Raw genomic sequence first — 18,559 nt, forward strand, 5'->3', positions numbered from 1 at the left:
GCCGTCCGGGAGCTGCTGCGCAGAGAGCGAGGGGTTCCTTCTCCCTCCCACCCCTGCCGTTCCCCGGGTAAGTTTGCTGCCCTTCTGCCTCCTCCCGTCCCCGGCGGCGGCGGCAGAGGCAGCGCGGGGGCTGTCGGCGGGCGGGGAGGGAGGTTGCATCAGGGTTCAGTTACGGCTTTTTGTGGACGACGATGATGATGATGCGCGGTTTGGGTTATGTCCCCCCTTCCCTCATCCTTGACTGGCGGTGGCTGCGGTATTTTATTTGTACTCCTTTCCGTACTGCCCGTGTGTGCGAAGCGGAGCGCTGCCAGTCGCCGGGGCGCTAGAGCTAATTCTAAAGGCGTGCGCACGCTGCCCTGTCACTCAGCTCCTCGGTTCCGCTCTCCCTCTCCTTCCTCCTCCCGACCAATTAAAAACAAGTAAAACGAGAGGATCTAATAAAAACCTTTCTTGTTTTAAAATAAGGGAAGTATATTTTCCAAGGAGGTGCTGAAATAAGGCTGTTACTGGCTGGTTGCCACGGTACAGGCCTTAACCCTGTGGTATGAATTCCGCTGTAAGATTTCTCAATCACTGATTTTGTTTGTATAGGGGGTGAAGTTTAAAAAACAAAACAAACCCACCGACAAGAAAAACCCCAAACAAATACTGTGATCCCAAAAAATCCCTACTTTAGTGTGAGCAAACTAACTGCTCCCTTTGGTCTCATTAATCCAACTGGCTGTTGCTCGAAAGTAGCAGTATCAGGAACCTGACAGGGTGAAGACCTCGCACAAAACAGGTGAGGACAGCACATCCACTATCAGACGACTCATTGACACCTTGAAACCATTCCTGTTAAGCAGAACATCCAATCTCCTTGCTTAGTCAATCTTTTCTTTCCTATACATTGCGGTGAACAACACATTTAGGAGCTGAAGCGTGAGGTGGACTTGGGTTTCTTAGAAGTTTTAACGTATTTTGTATCAACAACAACATGACCCCCAAGAGCTGGGATGTTGCCCATGCAAAGCTGGACGGAGAGCAGTATCCTTCTGTCCCTTACCCACACGCACCCCTTTCAGAATTACAAAATAAAGTACATATACCCTGGGGAAGTGGTTGGTGAAGGGAAGGAGGGAGACACCGGTATGTTGCTGACGTTTTCTGTTCCCAGTAGTACACTGGCATTTGGGATTCCCAGCCCCAATGAAAGGACGAACAATCCTATGAAAAAAAACCCCAAAAGTATCACTTATTTCATTAAAAAACTTTGAGACCACAACTATTTGGTTCTACAAGTAGTAATCAAAAATATAGAAAAGTACTGGAATTTGAGCAAATTAACTTTACATTTAAAAATGAAAGAAAATAAAACTGTTACCTTACAACATATTGAAAGTGTGTGCCTATGGCTATGTATTCTTCCTCTATGCCTTGGCCACATCTTGAGCCAGTTTCATATCAGAACAGCTCAAACAAAACCACCCAGGTGTTACAACAGCCCCTGTCTTTGTTCACGGCATCAATCGGTCCCAAATGCCAAACATATCATTATATACTGAAGGCTTGATAATTGTGAGAATCAGCTCTCTGACTTCCTTCCAGCTGTTTAGCAAGGAAGGAATTTCTTGGCTCAAAAGTTCTGGCTTAACTTGAGTGCTGTTTAATATGGCCAGAGCAGTGTAAAAGAGTTCAAGAAAACGCTGTTAGCACTGAAATGTAGTTGGTGGAGAACATACACACACATCTGCTGTAAAAGAGAAGAACACCAGCAAGCCTTGTCTTCAGATACGTGCATGCCACTCTTGCTGGCTCACACTTGTGAAACTACAGTAAATATTTGCACAAAAAAAAAATATCTGCCATACAGAACATTGCATTGCCATATCTCATGTTAGCATCTACCTGACAGGAAGTGGACCAGTTAGACTGAGTAAATACAATGACAATTACTCACAAATAACTTGGACCTTATTTCCCACTCTGAGATGTGTCTCCATGGGATATGAGCAGTAAAAAAGAGGTGTGTTTTATCAGCCTCAGCTGAATATAGAGTGCAAGTTGCGCATGGTCCTCATCTTTATTCAAACAGGCATCTTCTGTTTCTTAGATATTTGGTCAATGTGTTTGTGAATAGCAATGTCTAACAGAACGATGTTTTTGAAAATTCCCCTGAAAATCAAGCTGGATCTGGTCAGGTTTAAGTTCAGGGAAAAGTGTTCCCTCATGTGCGTGCTGTAGAAAGTATAGTTGTCGTTCTCAGCTTTATGAAATGATCGCTTGCGCTGCCATGCACACTGCACCCGTGACGCTTTCAGAACGAATGGTCCTGGTAAGTGGTGTTGACAGCAAATAACCTTTACCTTGTGCTGACAGGAGGCAGAAATAGATAGATAGATATATTACAGCCATACTTTTAAGGAGGTAATAACAGGGTAGCACAGATCGCCATGATTCTAAAACTCAGATTTTTTTAATTTTTTTTTTTTATTGCTTGTCTTTGTAAGCTTAATGCTGTTTGTCTGTTAGTTTCTGTCTTTTGTTCTTACATACAGCATGCACAGGCATGCAAAACACATTAAATTGCGAATTGGGCTGTGAGGGGGTTTGCACCTGATCTGTGGGGAAAGAAACATCACTGAGGAGTCTTCTATCTGGAAAATAGTATTTGTTTCTCTCTAACTTTTCCATCTTTGTTGCTTTCCTTAGGTTTGTAACAATGGTAAAGGAGGATATTGTAAGTGACAATGAAAATCCTGAGCCATCAGTATGTGACAGAAATGGCATGATTCCCATGCGTGAGCAAAACGAGGTAATTAATTAAGATCTCAAAGTACAATTTTAGTCAGAGGGAACCTCCTTTTCTTTTCCTTTTTCTTCCTGTATCTGTTAAAATCCCTACATCTGAAGGGAATACAAAGAGAAATCTCTTCAGTGGGAATTTCTTACAATTAACAAATGTTCACTTTTTAAAAGTCTGTGGTATATTGGATTGCTGGAAATCAATGGTTGTGATTTCAGCTTGAAGTGGAAAATGCATCAGCGTACATTTTACAATCAGCTGTGGAAGAGAATTACGTGGATTTAAGATTGCTTCTTTGCTTTCAAATTGTGCCTATCAATCTACTAGCTGAAAGTTGTTCATACCTGTCTTCCTTTTCTTATCTAATAAAAATAAAAAAATCACAAACCATTGTTTTAAACTTCCATATCTGTATCTCCAGTGTTCTTGGAAATGCCTATGGCTTTAAAAAAGACTTGCAGTAAATGCAAGCAAGAATAAAATTCTTAATGTAAAGGGCACTTTAGAGTAAAGATATGGTATTAACTGTAAAGACAGTGTATGGTGTGTCTTTATACGCATGGGTATCTGGTGATCACAGAATCACAGGGTAGAGAAACAAGTAACTCCATGCTGAAAGCTCACAAGATTTGTTCCAACTGTGACTCTGAGTAAGGGGAATATATATAGATATATACTGAGAGAGAGATGAGACAGAAAAATAACGGGAAATGTGGAACTGCTACTGGAGGAGGGCCAAACCACAGTATAGGCAAGAATTCCATGTCCATGCTATGACAATGAGCTGATATGAAGATGAATAATCATAAGGGAAGGTAGATGATTAACCTGTCAAAAATAAGGACCCTAAAATGAAGAGCGACACATATCCAAAAATGGTCAAAAAGTCCTCTGGTTATGAATATGGATAAGTAGATGAATCAGTATAAGAGAACCGCTTCAAGGAACTATTCTTCAAGGAAATAACTCCCAGGGTAGTATTTCTCCATCTCTACCTTGACTTACCAGCTTGAGCCTTCCAGCAATGGATCATGTGAGTAATGCTTGCGCTGGCCAGCTATTCTGGTTCTTTCATCTTTGTCTAATCACAAGTAGGGTTTGTTATTCGGTTCAAGGCTTTGCAACAGAAATTATTTAGGAGTTATATTGAAGACACTGTCTCACTGGAATGATGCTAATCGTTAACTGTATTGTGGAATATACTCTGGAAGCAGAACCCTATCAAATTGTAGAAAATGTTGATAAACATGTAGCTCCTATACAAGATAAGCTGAACCTGACCTGTTAATATTGTTTCTTCATCAAATATTGTTGCTGAACAGGTACTGTTTGTTTTGGGACAGGACTCCTCTCAGTTGCAGATAAAAAGGTAGATGTCCCACAATCTCTCATACGCAGTTCACTGCACCATGCAAAAACAAAGACATAACCTAAAATCCCAAATATACTACAAAACTGGACCATTCCTACAGCAATTGTGGAGTTAATGTAGTCATCTGTAGAGTGTGGATCTACTGCATCACAGCTGATCTCAGGTCTCGTACGCTACTTCAAATATATACAGTGCCACTTCTGAGAGAGTCTCATTGTTTTCATTCAGGAGGGACCAACAGCAGATGCCAAAGGTGCTGATGGGAATATACAAACAGAAGAAACTGCTCTCTTGAATCACTGCGCTCAGCAACCTCCGGAACCAATAGCAGGGTCTTCAATACCTGCAACAACGTGGAGGCATATATTTACTTGTCCTCCTCAGGGTTTACTGGCCCGAACAGTGACAAATGGTATGTAAGAAAGACAAGAGTTTAATTAAATGGAGAAATGGCAACTTTTGTTTCTCTGGATGTGATGATATCTGTGTGTCATCCTTGAAAATAATGAAAGGAAATAGCTGTGTCTTACACATCACGCTTTTGTTTCAACGTTTTATCAGGGAAAAAAAAAATGAAGTGAAGCAAAGATTTGAATGTATAGTTGTTGTTCCTTCATCCTCTCTTCTGTGTTTAACATGGTAGGTATGTTTATGCATTGCAAATTGTTTTCATCAGAAGAAAAACCTCCTAATTCTCATCTTGATAGTTCATTTTGCTGTGAGACCATTAAGATTATTATAAACACAGTGGCTTTTTTGGCACACTGGATGGCTTTTTGTTGAATTAAGGCAACAAATAGGAGACTTTGCAGTGATACCACCTTTTCTTTTTTAATACCCTCGGCTTGCAAAGCCAAGAATCCTAACTACAAGGCAAACAGAGCCATTCTGTTTAAGATCTGCCATGCACTGATGGCTCACAGAAGAGAATCCCTGGCTAACAAGTTATTTCAGGCTTTACCTAACAAAAGACCTTTCCTGTGGCTTTGACTGCTTCCACAGCCTCTCTTCTCTCTCACTTGGGCTTCTTAGGTTTTTATGTTTGGAAATCTACTGGTCTTCCCTTTGCCACCTGTCACCCTCAAATAAGATTAAGAAAAATCAAATCTGAAAACACAATACATTTTCTCAGGATTATGACAAGGGATGGATTTATTCAACACATTTTTTCCTCTCCTTCAGTCTTCTGCTTTTATATCTATGCATGCCTATTTTTGTTGGATAACCGTAGATTTAGGAACCTAAAAATAGCGTAATATTTTCACATTTTTCAATATTTTCACTTAATGTTCTCATAATATTTTTCAGGAATTTCTTTTTCCCCTGTATTATCCCTCTTTGATTACTGTATCAAGAGAAATATCTGTACTACTTCAGGCTATCCAGACACATGACCTTCTTCAGATTATTTTTTTTCCCCCAGGGATAGCAATGTATTGCACAAATACATCCAGCTAAAACATGATATTTAATGCTTTTTAAAAGTAGACTGGAGCTGCGGTCATTATCTTGAAGATATGCCAGGCTGTAGAGCAGCAGGTTTTTATTTAAGTTCTGAAGTAGCTGAAGGAAGATAAGCAAATGCAAGATAAGTTAGTGAAAGTCTTTGCTTTAAGTTTGGGACCTGTTAAGTGCTTTCCAGAGTGGTCCAAGGCTCACTCAGTACTTTTTGGTCCCTAGTGCTGTTCCTGTTGCCATTGTTTTAAAGTATCTTAGCATTTATAAAATCAGAACATCAGTTTAGGGAGCATCAAAAATTAAAGACATTGTTACGATTAAACTGGTTTTTAAGGTAAGTGATTTTATTTCTGGAAGTCATGGTACCTTTCTCCTTAGCAGAAAAACAAATGTGATCTAAGAGCAAACAAAGTGGTCCCAGAGAGACGATTAAATATGAATATTTCTTGTTTTGTTCCAGTTGCAATTGTGGTCCTGGTTTGGGCTGTGGTTTGGTCGATCACTGGAACTGAGTGTCTCCCAGGTGGAAACCTGTTTGGAATTCTGTTTCTTTATTTTTTTGCTGTCATTGGAGGCAAAATTTTTGGATTCATTAAAATAAGAACACTACCGCCTCTCCCTGCTCTTCTGGGTAAGATATCCCTCCTTCTTTTCTTCCTGCATATTTGTGTTGTTTAAACCATCAAGGAATATCTGCATGCTACATACATTTGCATTGGGAGCAAACAAACTGTGTCACGCTCAAAATCTGTAGCTTTTCCAAGTGACTTTTATCGGGTCCTCTCTGAGAAGGTGCAAAATTCCACAAACTGGCTCAGACGAAATTGCCTGTATGTTACTCCTCTTAATTCTTCGGGGGCCAGAGAACTGTATACCTACAGATTCAAAGGTTGTTATCCTCAGTCCCCTCCATCAAAATTACTTAAAATTTGTTTTAATATCACTAAACAGGAGTCTTATTCTGGACCTCCTGTTATGGTAGAATAATTAATTAATATGGAAATTACTGCCGGGCTGTTTTGCATGTATCTTGCACAGTGAAAATGTTTTTCCAAAGAGAACACTACGGGAATTCCCTACCACTGGTAATCCAAAGCAATTTATTTCTTCTCCTTCCTTTATCTCAAGATAACTGAAACCTAAGAAAATGAATTCAGTACAAGGAATAATTCTTCTAAAGAGAGTTCTTTTGAATCAATCATAATTTTTTTCATATCAAAATCCTATTTTATTTTACATTAAAATGCAAAATAGAAATGGGAAATGAAAATTACATTAATTCTGACATCATGCGAACCTTTTCAGACTTCTTTCCTAGAGGAGGTTTTGGTTAGATCAGTACCATCTCACGAAGTTCTGGGATGTCAACGAAGCTGATAAATGAAGCTCCAGGTTCATCTCACCAGCTGTATACGGCTCCATTACTATGCTTAGTGCATAAATGAGTAAAGCTGTTGACAGACAGTAAAACTTCATGGTAGAGTGGGCTACAAATACCTGCCTGTAGTGTACGGCTGTGATTTTTGTAACCTGCATTGCTGGTGGTGTGCCTCACACAGTAACAGTGCTTACAGAAGGGCTCTATAGCTTCAAATACAGCTCCATCCAGGCAGCATGTGCCTTCTTGCACTGCTTAGTTTCACCAGCGAGAAAAAATTCAAATGAGAGGGAGGGAAGTTTTGCATATAGCATGCATGCCTGCAATAATATGGACACAGAATGTAACGCAGAGGGAGTTTGCCCTTTCTAAGGAAACACCCCCCTCTTAAAAAAAAAGAAGTTTCTGACAGTTTTGATTCTGCTTTTTTTAAATTAAAAAAATTATCTAAAATTATCTAAAAGTTGAGTTAAGCATGAAACTGCTTTGTCAGACAAGTAATACTGAACAACAGAAACTTAAGCATGACAGCACACGTCTGTGGAGTTGCTTAGGACAGAGTTCATTGTTCAGATCCCCAGTCTGAGGAAAGCTGGAGAAATCTATGAGTCAGAAGAAGAGGTAGACAATGTCTTTGAATGTTCGTTTCAACACTAAAAATACAAATCTTGTACTCTTACATGCCTTTAATCCACTTGTGCTAGGTGCAGTTGAGTGTAGTGTGCCTGGCTGAGCACTTAAGCACCTTACAGTGAGTCTCTGAGGAAAAAAGGAGTGAAATTGCTACTGAAACAGTCGCATAGAATGTTTTAGGTATACATTGCAGAGGGGTTTCTGCAGCAGACAACATGGAGCAGAACCGTGAAGATATCCTTTGAGGTGCATTTTTTTTGCTTTAAGTAGATTTCTAGATTAGGGTAGCTCTAGCGCCCCGGACCTCAAGCAAACATTGCACAGAGCATGTGATCATTATGCTAGCCTGGTATAATTGTCAGGAGGTACCGCAGATTAATTATGCTACTGTTTTTTTCTGGGAGGTGGTAGGAAGAATAATGACCGAAAGTTTAGCATGTTCCAGGACAAATCAAATCCACAGCCAAGGCTCACACCAAGCTGGCACCAACCTGAGCACAGTGTTTGTTTACTTTTTCTCTTTTTTTCGTTTCCTGTTTCTTAACATGGCTAATATAAAATTATGCCACAAAAGTATATCTTTGAACCATCGGGACCTACAATGAATCTCTGCAGATCTATATTTAAAGTCACCCTTTCCTGTACTTTTCTGTGTTCTTGCAGAACTACAGTTCTGATAGCTTTGCAGGAAGTCTCTAATTAAGCAGTTTTGCTAATACTTGCAAAAAGGTGGGATCTTGCAAGTAGCTCAAATAGCAAATAAGAGCAAGTTCTTGATTTTTCCTCCTTCTTTCCCTTCTTTGTGTAAGAGTCATATTGCCAGAGCATTTTAAAATGTCTAAGTTAATCCATGATTAGCTGGTTTAGATTGTATTTCCCAATGAATTCAGCATTATGGTTTCTGCGATACCTGCATTTCTTACATCTAAGAGGATTTTTAACGATTTCCAACTTCTGAGATAAATACATAGTGCTAGATGATATTCCCCTCTTCATGTTAAAACAAGCTAACAAGAAAAATATCTTTAAGGATGCAGAGGTGTCTTTTCTTATGGTAAGTATCACCTGCACCTGGTGAACAAAGCTGAATTCTGTGGACTCGCACTAAAGCTATGTGTCAGCGTCCTCCGAATTTATTCATTGCTGACCTGGTGTGTTCTTAGGCCACTTTCATTGCTTTAAACATGTCTCTGTCTTTCCACAGCTCAGTCCCCATCGTTAAAACATGGCTAATAATTCAGAACATGAATTGTTTCTTTGTCTTTCATAAATACAGTGTCTATTTTCAAGAACGCTATGCAAGCTTTTCTTGTGCAATAAAAACGAATCATTTGACAGGAGCTTATTTGCTTTCATTTAAGGGATGCTACTGGCTGGTTTCCTAATCCGAAATACCCCGTTCATTACTGACATCGTCCAGATAAATCTACGCTGGTCTGCAGCACTGAGGAATATTGCTCTTTCAATTATCTTGACCCGAGCAGGACTCGGCCTGGATCCAAAGGTATGGCATCAGCCATTTGTGTGAGGCAAAGTATTCAACAGCCCTCAAAAAAATTGAATAATTGGTTCTGTTAAAAATATTGAACTGCTCAGCCTTAGAGGATCTGAAAATCAGAGCACTACAGAAAGCATAGTTTCTATTGTATAATCCTCTGTTAATATTGACAGTCGGATTCATACAGTAGGCGAGCAACCAAAAAAATACCTGAAGAAAATTGATTTGATGACTGTTTTCCCCCTTGTCTTAAAGAAACTTCCTGAATTTTGTGAGCAGAACATCTTGAGGACATGTGCTCCATCATGGTCTGGCAGGAAGAGTTTACGCTCCCTGACAAACTCCCTGTCTGTTTACACTGACAAACTAAAACAAGTAATGTAATGGAAGAGATCCCCAGTGCTTGAAAGAGAATGTTCGCTTGTGTTGACACCAATCAAAAAAACCCAACCAACCAAAAAATCCAAACCTGTGTGTCTTTTTCACCTTTTTTTGAATCATTGCCATTTTAATGCAAATATATTAATTGCAAAGATGAGTCCTGCTGCACTACAGAAACAATGCTTCACATCATAATAAAGCCCACAAAGCTTCTGTGAACAAAAAAATAGTCTTCCTACACACACTATGAAACATGATGTTCCATAAATTAATGAAGGCAAGGTTTTGCTTGATCAAAATCAGCTGGCTGAAATAAACCTGTACCATATTGGCTCCTATTTATTTAAGTTTAAGGGACTGCTTATAGTTCATATAAAACCTAGGTCGAGTATAGCTAGTTAAGAACAATTAAACTGATTTTTCTTAACCAAGATGAAAACCAGGAAGTTGCCAATGCTTCAGATATTTAGGAAAATAGGGTTTTGTCATTCTTGAAAAATGCCTGGTTTCCTAGATTACTATCATCTGTTTTTCCAGGACATTCAATCTTGTATGGGCATGGACTGTGTGTTGTTACACACAGCTTGGATGCTCAGTTCTGTGAGATTGCTTTTCTTTCTATTCCATGACAACTTTTTTTTGCCAAAGGAGTTTCATCTTTGACTCATTTTTCTCCCTTGTGGCAATTGAAACTGTCATTTGGACTCTGCATGTAGCAACGCTTTGATGCAGTTACAATTGTTCCTCGTGCAATTGAAGCTGTGAAGAGAAAGATGTCAGTTGCCCTGGTGATTCTCAGCCCTAATTACGCTGGGATAAACTGTGCTGCTAAAAAGTGCAACTCACTGTGGTGGTTTTTTCCATGTCAAAATTAGAGACCTGTCCTAACAGAGTCATGTTCGTGACTAACCGTTAAAGGCAGCTCTTACATGGAAATACTCTGTTTTAGAGAAATTTTTGAATAGAAGTTGCTGAGCCAAATGGGTCTTAATCTGCTCTGGATATCAAGTGAGAGACAGCTGAAAGAGATGCTTGCCTCCTTGTGCCAAGTTTATGTAGGTCTACAACTTTTCATGATTTTTTCACGGATTTGTTGATAATTCTTTGGGGGTGCTTATGCAACTTGTGGGTTTATAGCAAAATCTTTTGTGGATGGAGCAAATGACCTCAAGCAACTGTGGGTAAGTCAGCTGTGTTGAGGGTATGCTTTTCAAATGGATCCCAGCTAGTCCGGCCTCTCACGTTTAGTTTGCTCTGCACAAGAAGCCAAACAGAATTTTCTGCCCCTCCTTCCTGTGACCTGCAGAAATCCCGTTGAACCTAAATTCAGTGGGTTTCACTGCTGCGCTTGGAATTTTATATCCAGATCCAGTTGTGCTTGAGCCCGTCTCTGGCTTAGGCCACGTAAAGCTGTCACAGCCTGTACTGCAGCTCAGAGGGGATTCTTTCAATAAACCATAAATCATAACCATAAATGTCTTTCCTCTCCATAAAGCCCAGGGTACTGATACTAATGTCTGAATGTGCTTGTATATTGCAGGCTCTTAAGAAGCTCAAAGCAGTCTGTTTACGGCTTTCTTTCGGACCGTGCATCTCTGAAACATGCACAGCTGCTGTTCTTGCCTACTTGTTCATGCATCTGCCATGGCAATGGGGATTTATATTAGGGTAATGTGCTCTCTTTTCTCCTGTGTGACAAAGGTGCCTGCTTCCATGCTGCAGTTAAATGATCCAAGTGCGGTTAGTTGTCTGTGCCAAGCAGAGACCTCAGTTAATGCCAGTTAGGAAGCTGTGCTTAGCCCCTGTGGTTGTTTGCTTACCGTTCATGTCTGCCACTGTGGCTAACTGAAAAGTCACATTTCCAGGCTGCGGAGGAGTACTTGCATCACTACTCTTCTGTGTTTGTGATCCGGGCACTTGAAGAAGGAAGGAGGACAGTGCAATCCCTGAGTCTTTAACCACAACACAAGGGGCTTTGAGGGACAGAAAATGATACCACAACTTAGAGAATCTTCATGCTGGAATTCAGAATTGCCCCGTAGAGAGATGCACATAGGACAGTATCATGTCACAAGTCAAGTATAAATATGTGGCACGTTGTATTCTGGAGTAATATCCTTGAAGAGGAAATCTTTTCCATCTAGTTCAACCTAAACTGGTGGCCTTGGTCTGGACGCATGTACTGGAGCAAGATGGATGAACTACTCCTCCTCTGCCACACACTGATTTTTATGAGGAGGAACTGGGCTGCTGAGTTATAAGGATGTCTGGACCAGGTTCCTAAATGGGACAATCAAGGCATATATCAGGGAGCATAACTGGCCTGCAGTGCAGACTCAAGTCTTAGTCTGTGGAGCCCTTTACTTTTAATGCTATTGAGTGGGGCAGGATGTAAAAGCTGATGGCAAATCTGCATAGAAATATCCCTGCTTGTAATTAGCAGGGAAAGGTAAGGAAAATACCTTATCTAAAGGTCTGTTTATTTATACTGTAAAAGAATTGGGGTCAGAACGTTTTGAAGTTTTTTTCATTCGGTGCTTTCTTTTTAAGAGAGGCTGAACCTATGTGTTTTCAGTTTTGTTCTAGGTGCAGTCTCCCCTGCTGTGGTGGTTCCCTCAATGTTGATTTTACAAGCTGGGGGATATGGAGTGGAGAAAGGTATCCCGACTTTGCTAATGGCAGCTGGCAGCATTGACGACATTCTGGCTATCACAGGCTTCAACACTTGCCTTGGGATGGCTTTCTCTTCCGGTATGCTGGTTAATCTGTACGTGGCAAAACCCAGAACAAACAGTGATATTTTGAAGAATGTGTGCTGTGTTATGACTGACTGGTTTGTAACCTAATGACATCTCCTTATAAAGTTCATGTATGGACTCGAATATTGAGAGGTAAATTACCTATGATCAAAAGTCTCGCTCTAACATTGTCTGCTCTGAGTTGTGGGTCACAACAACTTTCAGAGTTGCTCCCTTAGCTGCCAAGTCTGGTCCCTGCAGGCTCCACATCAGTGCTTTCAAATTTCCCTGGGTTTGGCAATGTTCTCGCAGTGGCTCTTCCTCTGGCTTCTCTGGCATACTTTCTTGACATAAGCTTTCAGAGGGAGAAAGGTGGACTATCCAGTTCTTTGAGGCCCGTAGGTTCCCTCCTGAAGCCCTTTGCCCCTAAGTAGTTTAAAGCAGACACTGTCCTGGAATCACCCTCGTAGGTCTACAGCGTGGTTTGTGCATGAAGGGTCCGTGTATGGCTTACTGAACCCGTTTTTCTTTTGCCAAATAGGTTCTACTCTGTACAATGTGCTCCGTGGAGTGCTGGAGGTTGCTGTTGGCATAGCAGCTGGGGGGATTCTGGGAATGTTTGTTCGATACTTCCCAAGCCACGATCAGGTAAAAACCCAGTAAAAAACCCTTTTTATAAAATAGAGATTCTTCGTTAAAGAATGATGTTCTTAAGTTATTCATTTCCAAGCTTCATGTGAAGCTGTTTTGGGGGAAAGCTGTGTACAGTGCTAACAGCTTCCAGGTTGCAAAGCCTATCAGGTGAGGATGTGTTTTGTAGGCGATTACTTGTTTACTGCAACAAAAACAATGTGTAATCTCATAGTCCTTCCTGATGCAGAGTTTGGAACCCAGCTCATCATCCTGCTTGCATTGAAGGTGGTGGAAATGTCCACACATAAAGTAGAAAGGGTCTGACACCCATTGCAGACAGTAAAATAATCATCAATTAGATTGACGTGCAACACATTTACTTCTATAAGATGTTTCCAGTAGGCTGAAGATTAAAACCAAGTAAAGTGGACAGACTGTAGGCTTGAAGTGGTTGGGCATATCAGTAGCGACAATTAGAATGTGTTACTTTCAATAAAAATTAAGCTTTTATAAAGCAATAGATGAATTTACTATCAAGGGGCAATGAACTGAACAGAAAATTGTGGAAGAAAGTAGATAGGTTCTGGACTACTGAAGTCAATTTTCAAAGCATCCAGTGCCCTCAGTGGGACCAAATCTTTTTCTTATTAAATAGCACAAGAAGTGTGATAAAGGAGCTAAACAGATAAATAGAAATGGGGAACAGTAGCAGAGATATAACTGTGCTGTGAGACTGGATCAAATAAAACTAGACTGTCCCTGGCAAATGTTTATTTGACTTGTCCTTAAAAACATCTAGCGACAACGATTTTACCTCTCCTTGGATAAACTGTTCTAGTACTTGACTGCACAGGTAGAAAATCCTGTTACTGGAGTTGAAGCAGGGCTGTTGGAATAGAACATCATGTTTGCTGTGATATAAAAAGCCTACTGACACTAAGATTTTGAACGGGCACAGGAAAGAAAATATTACATTTCCAAAATTTAAATTTCTTAGGACTTAATGTCTAAAAAAACCCCTCAACTCAACTGAGCAGTTCAAGTCTCACTTGAAAGCTTTGATTCTTTCACAATGGTTAATGGCAATTATTTTGTTCAAAATTAACAGAAGTAACCTTTTTCCTCCATTTCTAACAGAAATTTGCTTTTTTGTTTTTCTCTTTCCTTGGCTGCAGGCATCTCTGGCATGGAAGAGGTCGTATTTTGTTCTTGGGCTGTCCATGTTTGCTGTTTTTGGCAGCATCTACTTTGGCTTCCCTGGATCAGGAGGGCTCTGCACATTAGTTTTGGCTTTTGTTGCAGGTGTGGGATGGTCTGATGAAAAGGTGAATGTTTACATAAAGAAGCATACTATACCAAAACTCTTTTGAATGTACAGCTTAACAGGATTTTGCATTTCTGTCAGGGGTGGTAATGGTGCATTTATGAAGCTCCAGGGAGTGTGTGGATTAACAAAACATTCTACTTTTATTTCGGAAGTCTTTAACATTTAGCATGACAGAAAGTTACCATGTATGCGAGTATATCTCGATACAGAGCCCTAAAGTACTGACAGAGAAATGCTCACAAGCTTTTCTTAGACATCTTAAGACATGTAAAGGAGATTTAGTTGTCAAGGCACTCGACTAGGAATACAAAGCTTTATGTTGCAGCTCTGTGAGACTGTCTGTAACCTTACACAGTCACTTTATGGTAAGATTTACAACCAGGTGTCCAAATACAGTTGGGCACATGGCCTGAACACCCTGAGGTTTTGTCCCCTGTGGTTTTGGAGGGGAAAATGGAAAACAGTAAGTAACCATCCTCTCTCATCTTTCCCAAATCCCAGCCAGTGTATTCTGGATAAATTAGAGAGCAGGGTGCCCACAAGAAATGGTGATATAAGGCCACACAAAAACCATACAAAAGACTGCTTTTTAGTCACTTTCTCTTAGCTACTAAGCCTGCATCCTCTTACTGTTGCTACTCTGCTGCATTTCTGTACCTTGGCATGTTTCACTGCCTCTTTTGCTTGATACCATCTACACTTAATGTTTTTAGGGCATCTTTCTCTCCACAGCTGTAGCCTTGAGACATGCAAGAGGAGAAGGGGAGAAGAAGGGAAAGGAAAGGGGATCAGATATAGCAGAATCCACATTATTATCCCCATCTAAACCCTGCCTTCGTTAAGATCTCAAGGTTTGTTAAAACAATGAAAAAGAAACCATGGTTTCTATTTAAAGTATTACACTGTTGTCCGATTTTAAGAAAAGAAACATTCATCTTGGGACTTAACTAGTTAAGGACATTACAACTGATAAAGCTATCTGTTGAAAAGCTTTTAGACCATCTCAAAAGGAAGGACCTTAAAAGAGTGTATGCAGTCCATAAATGCTGCTTAAATTATTTTCATCTGTGAATGAAGCTTCTTGGCCTTAAGAATACTGATTTCAAATGCCTCAAACTCTTTTTTAACAGATACAGTCAGAGATGTCTGCATACTGTATGCTCAATATATTACCAGGGTTTTCCTGCTGGGCTTCTCTAAGGCCACTGCCTCGTGCTGTCCCTGGTGGAAGTCACTTGGCAAATACTGTCCACAGAGAACAAGGAACACTGTACCTATTGCTGAAACAGTTAAATGGGCAGTAAACAGACTGAAATAATGTTAACATCTGTAAAGAGGATTGGGCTTTATTGTCAAAAAAGAAAAGGGTGAGATAACAGGGAGAAATGAGGCGAATAAAGAAAAATGTTTAGAAGTCTGTATATTTTCACCTCGTTCTCTTTAAGATTACAGAAAGTTTTGCATTGCAGTCATCTACCATTCCATTGGTCGAAGAGCAAGCGATGTTGCAGGATCAGTCCCAGAGAGAACACCGAGGACAGGACATGTGTAGGCCCCGGCTTGATTATTAAGTAACAGAGTGCTGCACTTATATTTTCCACACACTGAAGGTTCATTTGCTATTGTAGAACTCAATTAAAAAAGAAGTGCTATTAGATATGCTATGTGTACCACTTCACATAAATGGAAGATTCCCATTTATCCTGGCAGCAGTTGTCTCAGGAAAATTCTTAGGTGTAAAGTTCAAGCACACGGAGAAAAGATGTCTTTGCCCATACACAGTACATTGCACTGGAAAGTTCAATGCTTTTTGCTAGTATGGGATTTCAGACTTGCTCAGTCTAACTTTGCTCCTGCTGACATGGAGACAGGCCTCTGATGGAGTGCAGCGCGAGTGGAGTTAGGTCATGACTGAAACTTTTGAGGGTCTGACTCTGCTGAGATGCAAATGGGAGAACACATTTAAGCATGCAGTTCCCAAAGGCTCAAAACTTCATGGCCAAACTTCAAATTATGTCTTCCTAAATACTGAAAATCATCTATGCTTTATTTGCCTCCTCTTGTCTGCAAACTGCTCTGTTACTGTTCAAACATCTGTGACTTTTATTTCTCTTCTTGAGACAGCAAGCATTTATTTACAAGCAGAGCAAGACACACTCTGACCTTTGAAAGGTGCACAACTGATTTTGAATCTTATATCATTAGGTCAAAGAAGGAGGACCTATTCTTGACAATCTTTATGATACATTGTGTCTACTTGGCTATATTTTTGTGAATTTACAGGTTATTTTTGTTTTGATTGCAGAGGGAAGTAGAAAAAATTGTCGCTGTTGCATGGAATATCTTTCAACCTTTTCTATTTGGTTTAATTGGAGCAGAAGTATCTGTTACATCTCTTAGGCCTGAAACCGTTGGTAAGATCATTCACTAATTATCCAGCTTTCATTATTAGCTTCCAAAGAATCTCTATAAAGAAATCTAAAGCAAAGCAGGCTATGACTGACACCCCCTCCCAAAACCAAACCAAAACAAAAAACCAAAACACCACTGTAAAGCAACAGTTTCAGGAGGCTTATTTCCCTCAGGCACCTATGCACGAAAGTACTGAGAAGTGTTTGTCTTTGTTGCAGGGCTGTGTGTTGCTACATTAGCCATCGCCCTAGTTGTGCGAATCATAGCAACGTTCCTGATGGTGTGTTTTGCTGGGTTTAATTTCAAGGAGAAAGTATTTGTCTCATTGGCATGGATGCCTAAAGCCACTGTCCAGGTAAACAGTCCAACATCACTTTCCTTCCAGGCTAAATCTATTGTCCTTAGCAAAGCTCCTCGTAACCAGCACAGCAGTAAACAGGGAGAGGATCAGGCTCGGTAAGAGCAGAGTGTAGTATATGGACAGGTTATAGTCTGAACTGCCCTAAGTCTACTTGAAAAGTGCATGGAGAGCCTTCTACGTGAAGGTGTATTGCTTGCATCCTGGGTTGTACTCTTCAGAATGACAGAGAATTGTACATATATCATAGGAAGTTTAACTGTTTCTCAGCTATTGCAGGTTATTGTGCCTTTACATACAACTTCTGAGAACTCTCAAAACAAAAGTAAAAGTATTGCCCTCTGACAGCACGTGAAGTGTCTGCAGGGACAGTCACACCAGAGGCTCAGAATGGGGTTTCAGTTCGTGGTTGTTTTAGTGAGGGGGAGTCTGACAGCTGTATTGCTCGAGAAGCCTCAGGCTGGCTGTGTTCCTGCTCCTTTACTTCAGTGATCATTAAATCATTTAGATTTTGCCTCAATAGCATGATTACTTGCAAACAAAAGTTAATAATCAGAACAGGCAAGGGTTATTGCAAAATTTGTGAACTAAAAAAACTGCTGCTACTGGTTGACTGCTTTCAGGCCACGTTCTCAAGGTGTGGCATTTTAACAGCTGCAATATGCAATATACTGGCCCATTTCACTAATCACACATTCCTCAAAAATGTGGATAAAATGGCAGCTAAGCAATGTTCTTCACAGGAGGGAACCACCCAGATAAACTCGTGAGCTTAGGAAATTTGAAGTGTAACCAAGTGAAAATTGTTCTTATAGGTGTAATGTAACATTTACTTTTCTATGTACTGCCTAGAAACAAATGGGTTGAATGTACTAAAAACGTCAAATTTATGTTAAATGTTGACTAATGATTAGTCCCTTTTTTGCCTTTTTCAGTGCTAAAGGTGAACTTGATCCATTTCAGCAATGTTTTCTTTCCTGCAGGCTGCAATAGGTTCCCTTGCCCTAGATACAGCAAGAACTCATCAGGATGAGCAACTGGAAAAATACGGAATGGATGTACTGACAGTAGCTTTCTTGGCTATCTTGATCACGGCTCCAATCGGAGCCCTGGCTATTGGCTTGGCAGGGCCCAGACTTTTGCAGAAGGCTCAGACAAATAGCCAGGAGGAGGAGAAAGGTGCTGAGGTTGGAGAAGAGGCAGAGGCCTGTGAACCTTCGTAAGAGGCAACTACAGGAATACGGTCCTTCAGCCTTTACGCTTCTGTTGAGTAAACAGTGTGTCTGTAATCTTTCTGAGGGAAACCAAAACAAGCATCAGTTATGTCTGCTATTTTAAAAGCAGCCCTGGTGGAGTTTTATAAAATATTTTTATGTGTTGATGGTGCCTTGAGATGAAATAGCTGAACATACAGTGAATCAGCTGGCCAGGCAGTGAGTCACTGAGAAGTCAGCAGTCAACAGTTGCTTGAAATGTGTGGGTGTGAGGCCAGTGAGAGGATCAGAATTGTTCAGGCATGGAGTGAAGTCATGAGGTGGAATATAAACAGAAGAAAATAACGTCTTGATGGTTGAAACTGGGCT

The 18,559-nt window shown here is 40.4% G+C and overlaps 1 protein-coding gene across 1 annotated transcript; it reads left to right on the plus strand.

Moving 5' to 3' along the window:
* Positions 1-2,704: 2,704 nt before the first annotated feature.
* Positions 2,705-18,360, plus strand: SLC9B2 (solute carrier family 9, subfamily B (NHA2, cation proton antiporter 2), member 2). The gene is made up of 11 exons (XM_009885505.1): positions 2,705-2,797; positions 4,389-4,572; positions 6,079-6,249; positions 8,991-9,133; positions 11,049-11,176; positions 12,084-12,259; positions 12,788-12,894; positions 14,055-14,204; positions 16,512-16,620; positions 16,837-16,973; positions 17,960-18,360. Exons 1-11 carry the CDS (start codon positions 2,705-2,707, stop codon positions 18,197-18,199), a joined length of 1,638 nt encoding a protein of 545 aa, XP_009883807.1. The 3' UTR covers positions 18,200-18,360.
* The last annotated feature ends 199 nt before the right edge of the window (positions 18,361-18,559 follow it).

Source organism: Charadrius vociferus, unplaced genomic scaffold (genome assembly GCF_000708025.1).
Source record: "Charadrius vociferus isolate BGI_N301 unplaced genomic scaffold, ASM70802v2 scaffold55, whole genome shotgun sequence".
NCBI lineage: Eukaryota > Metazoa > Chordata > Aves > Charadriiformes > Charadriidae > Charadrius > Charadrius vociferus.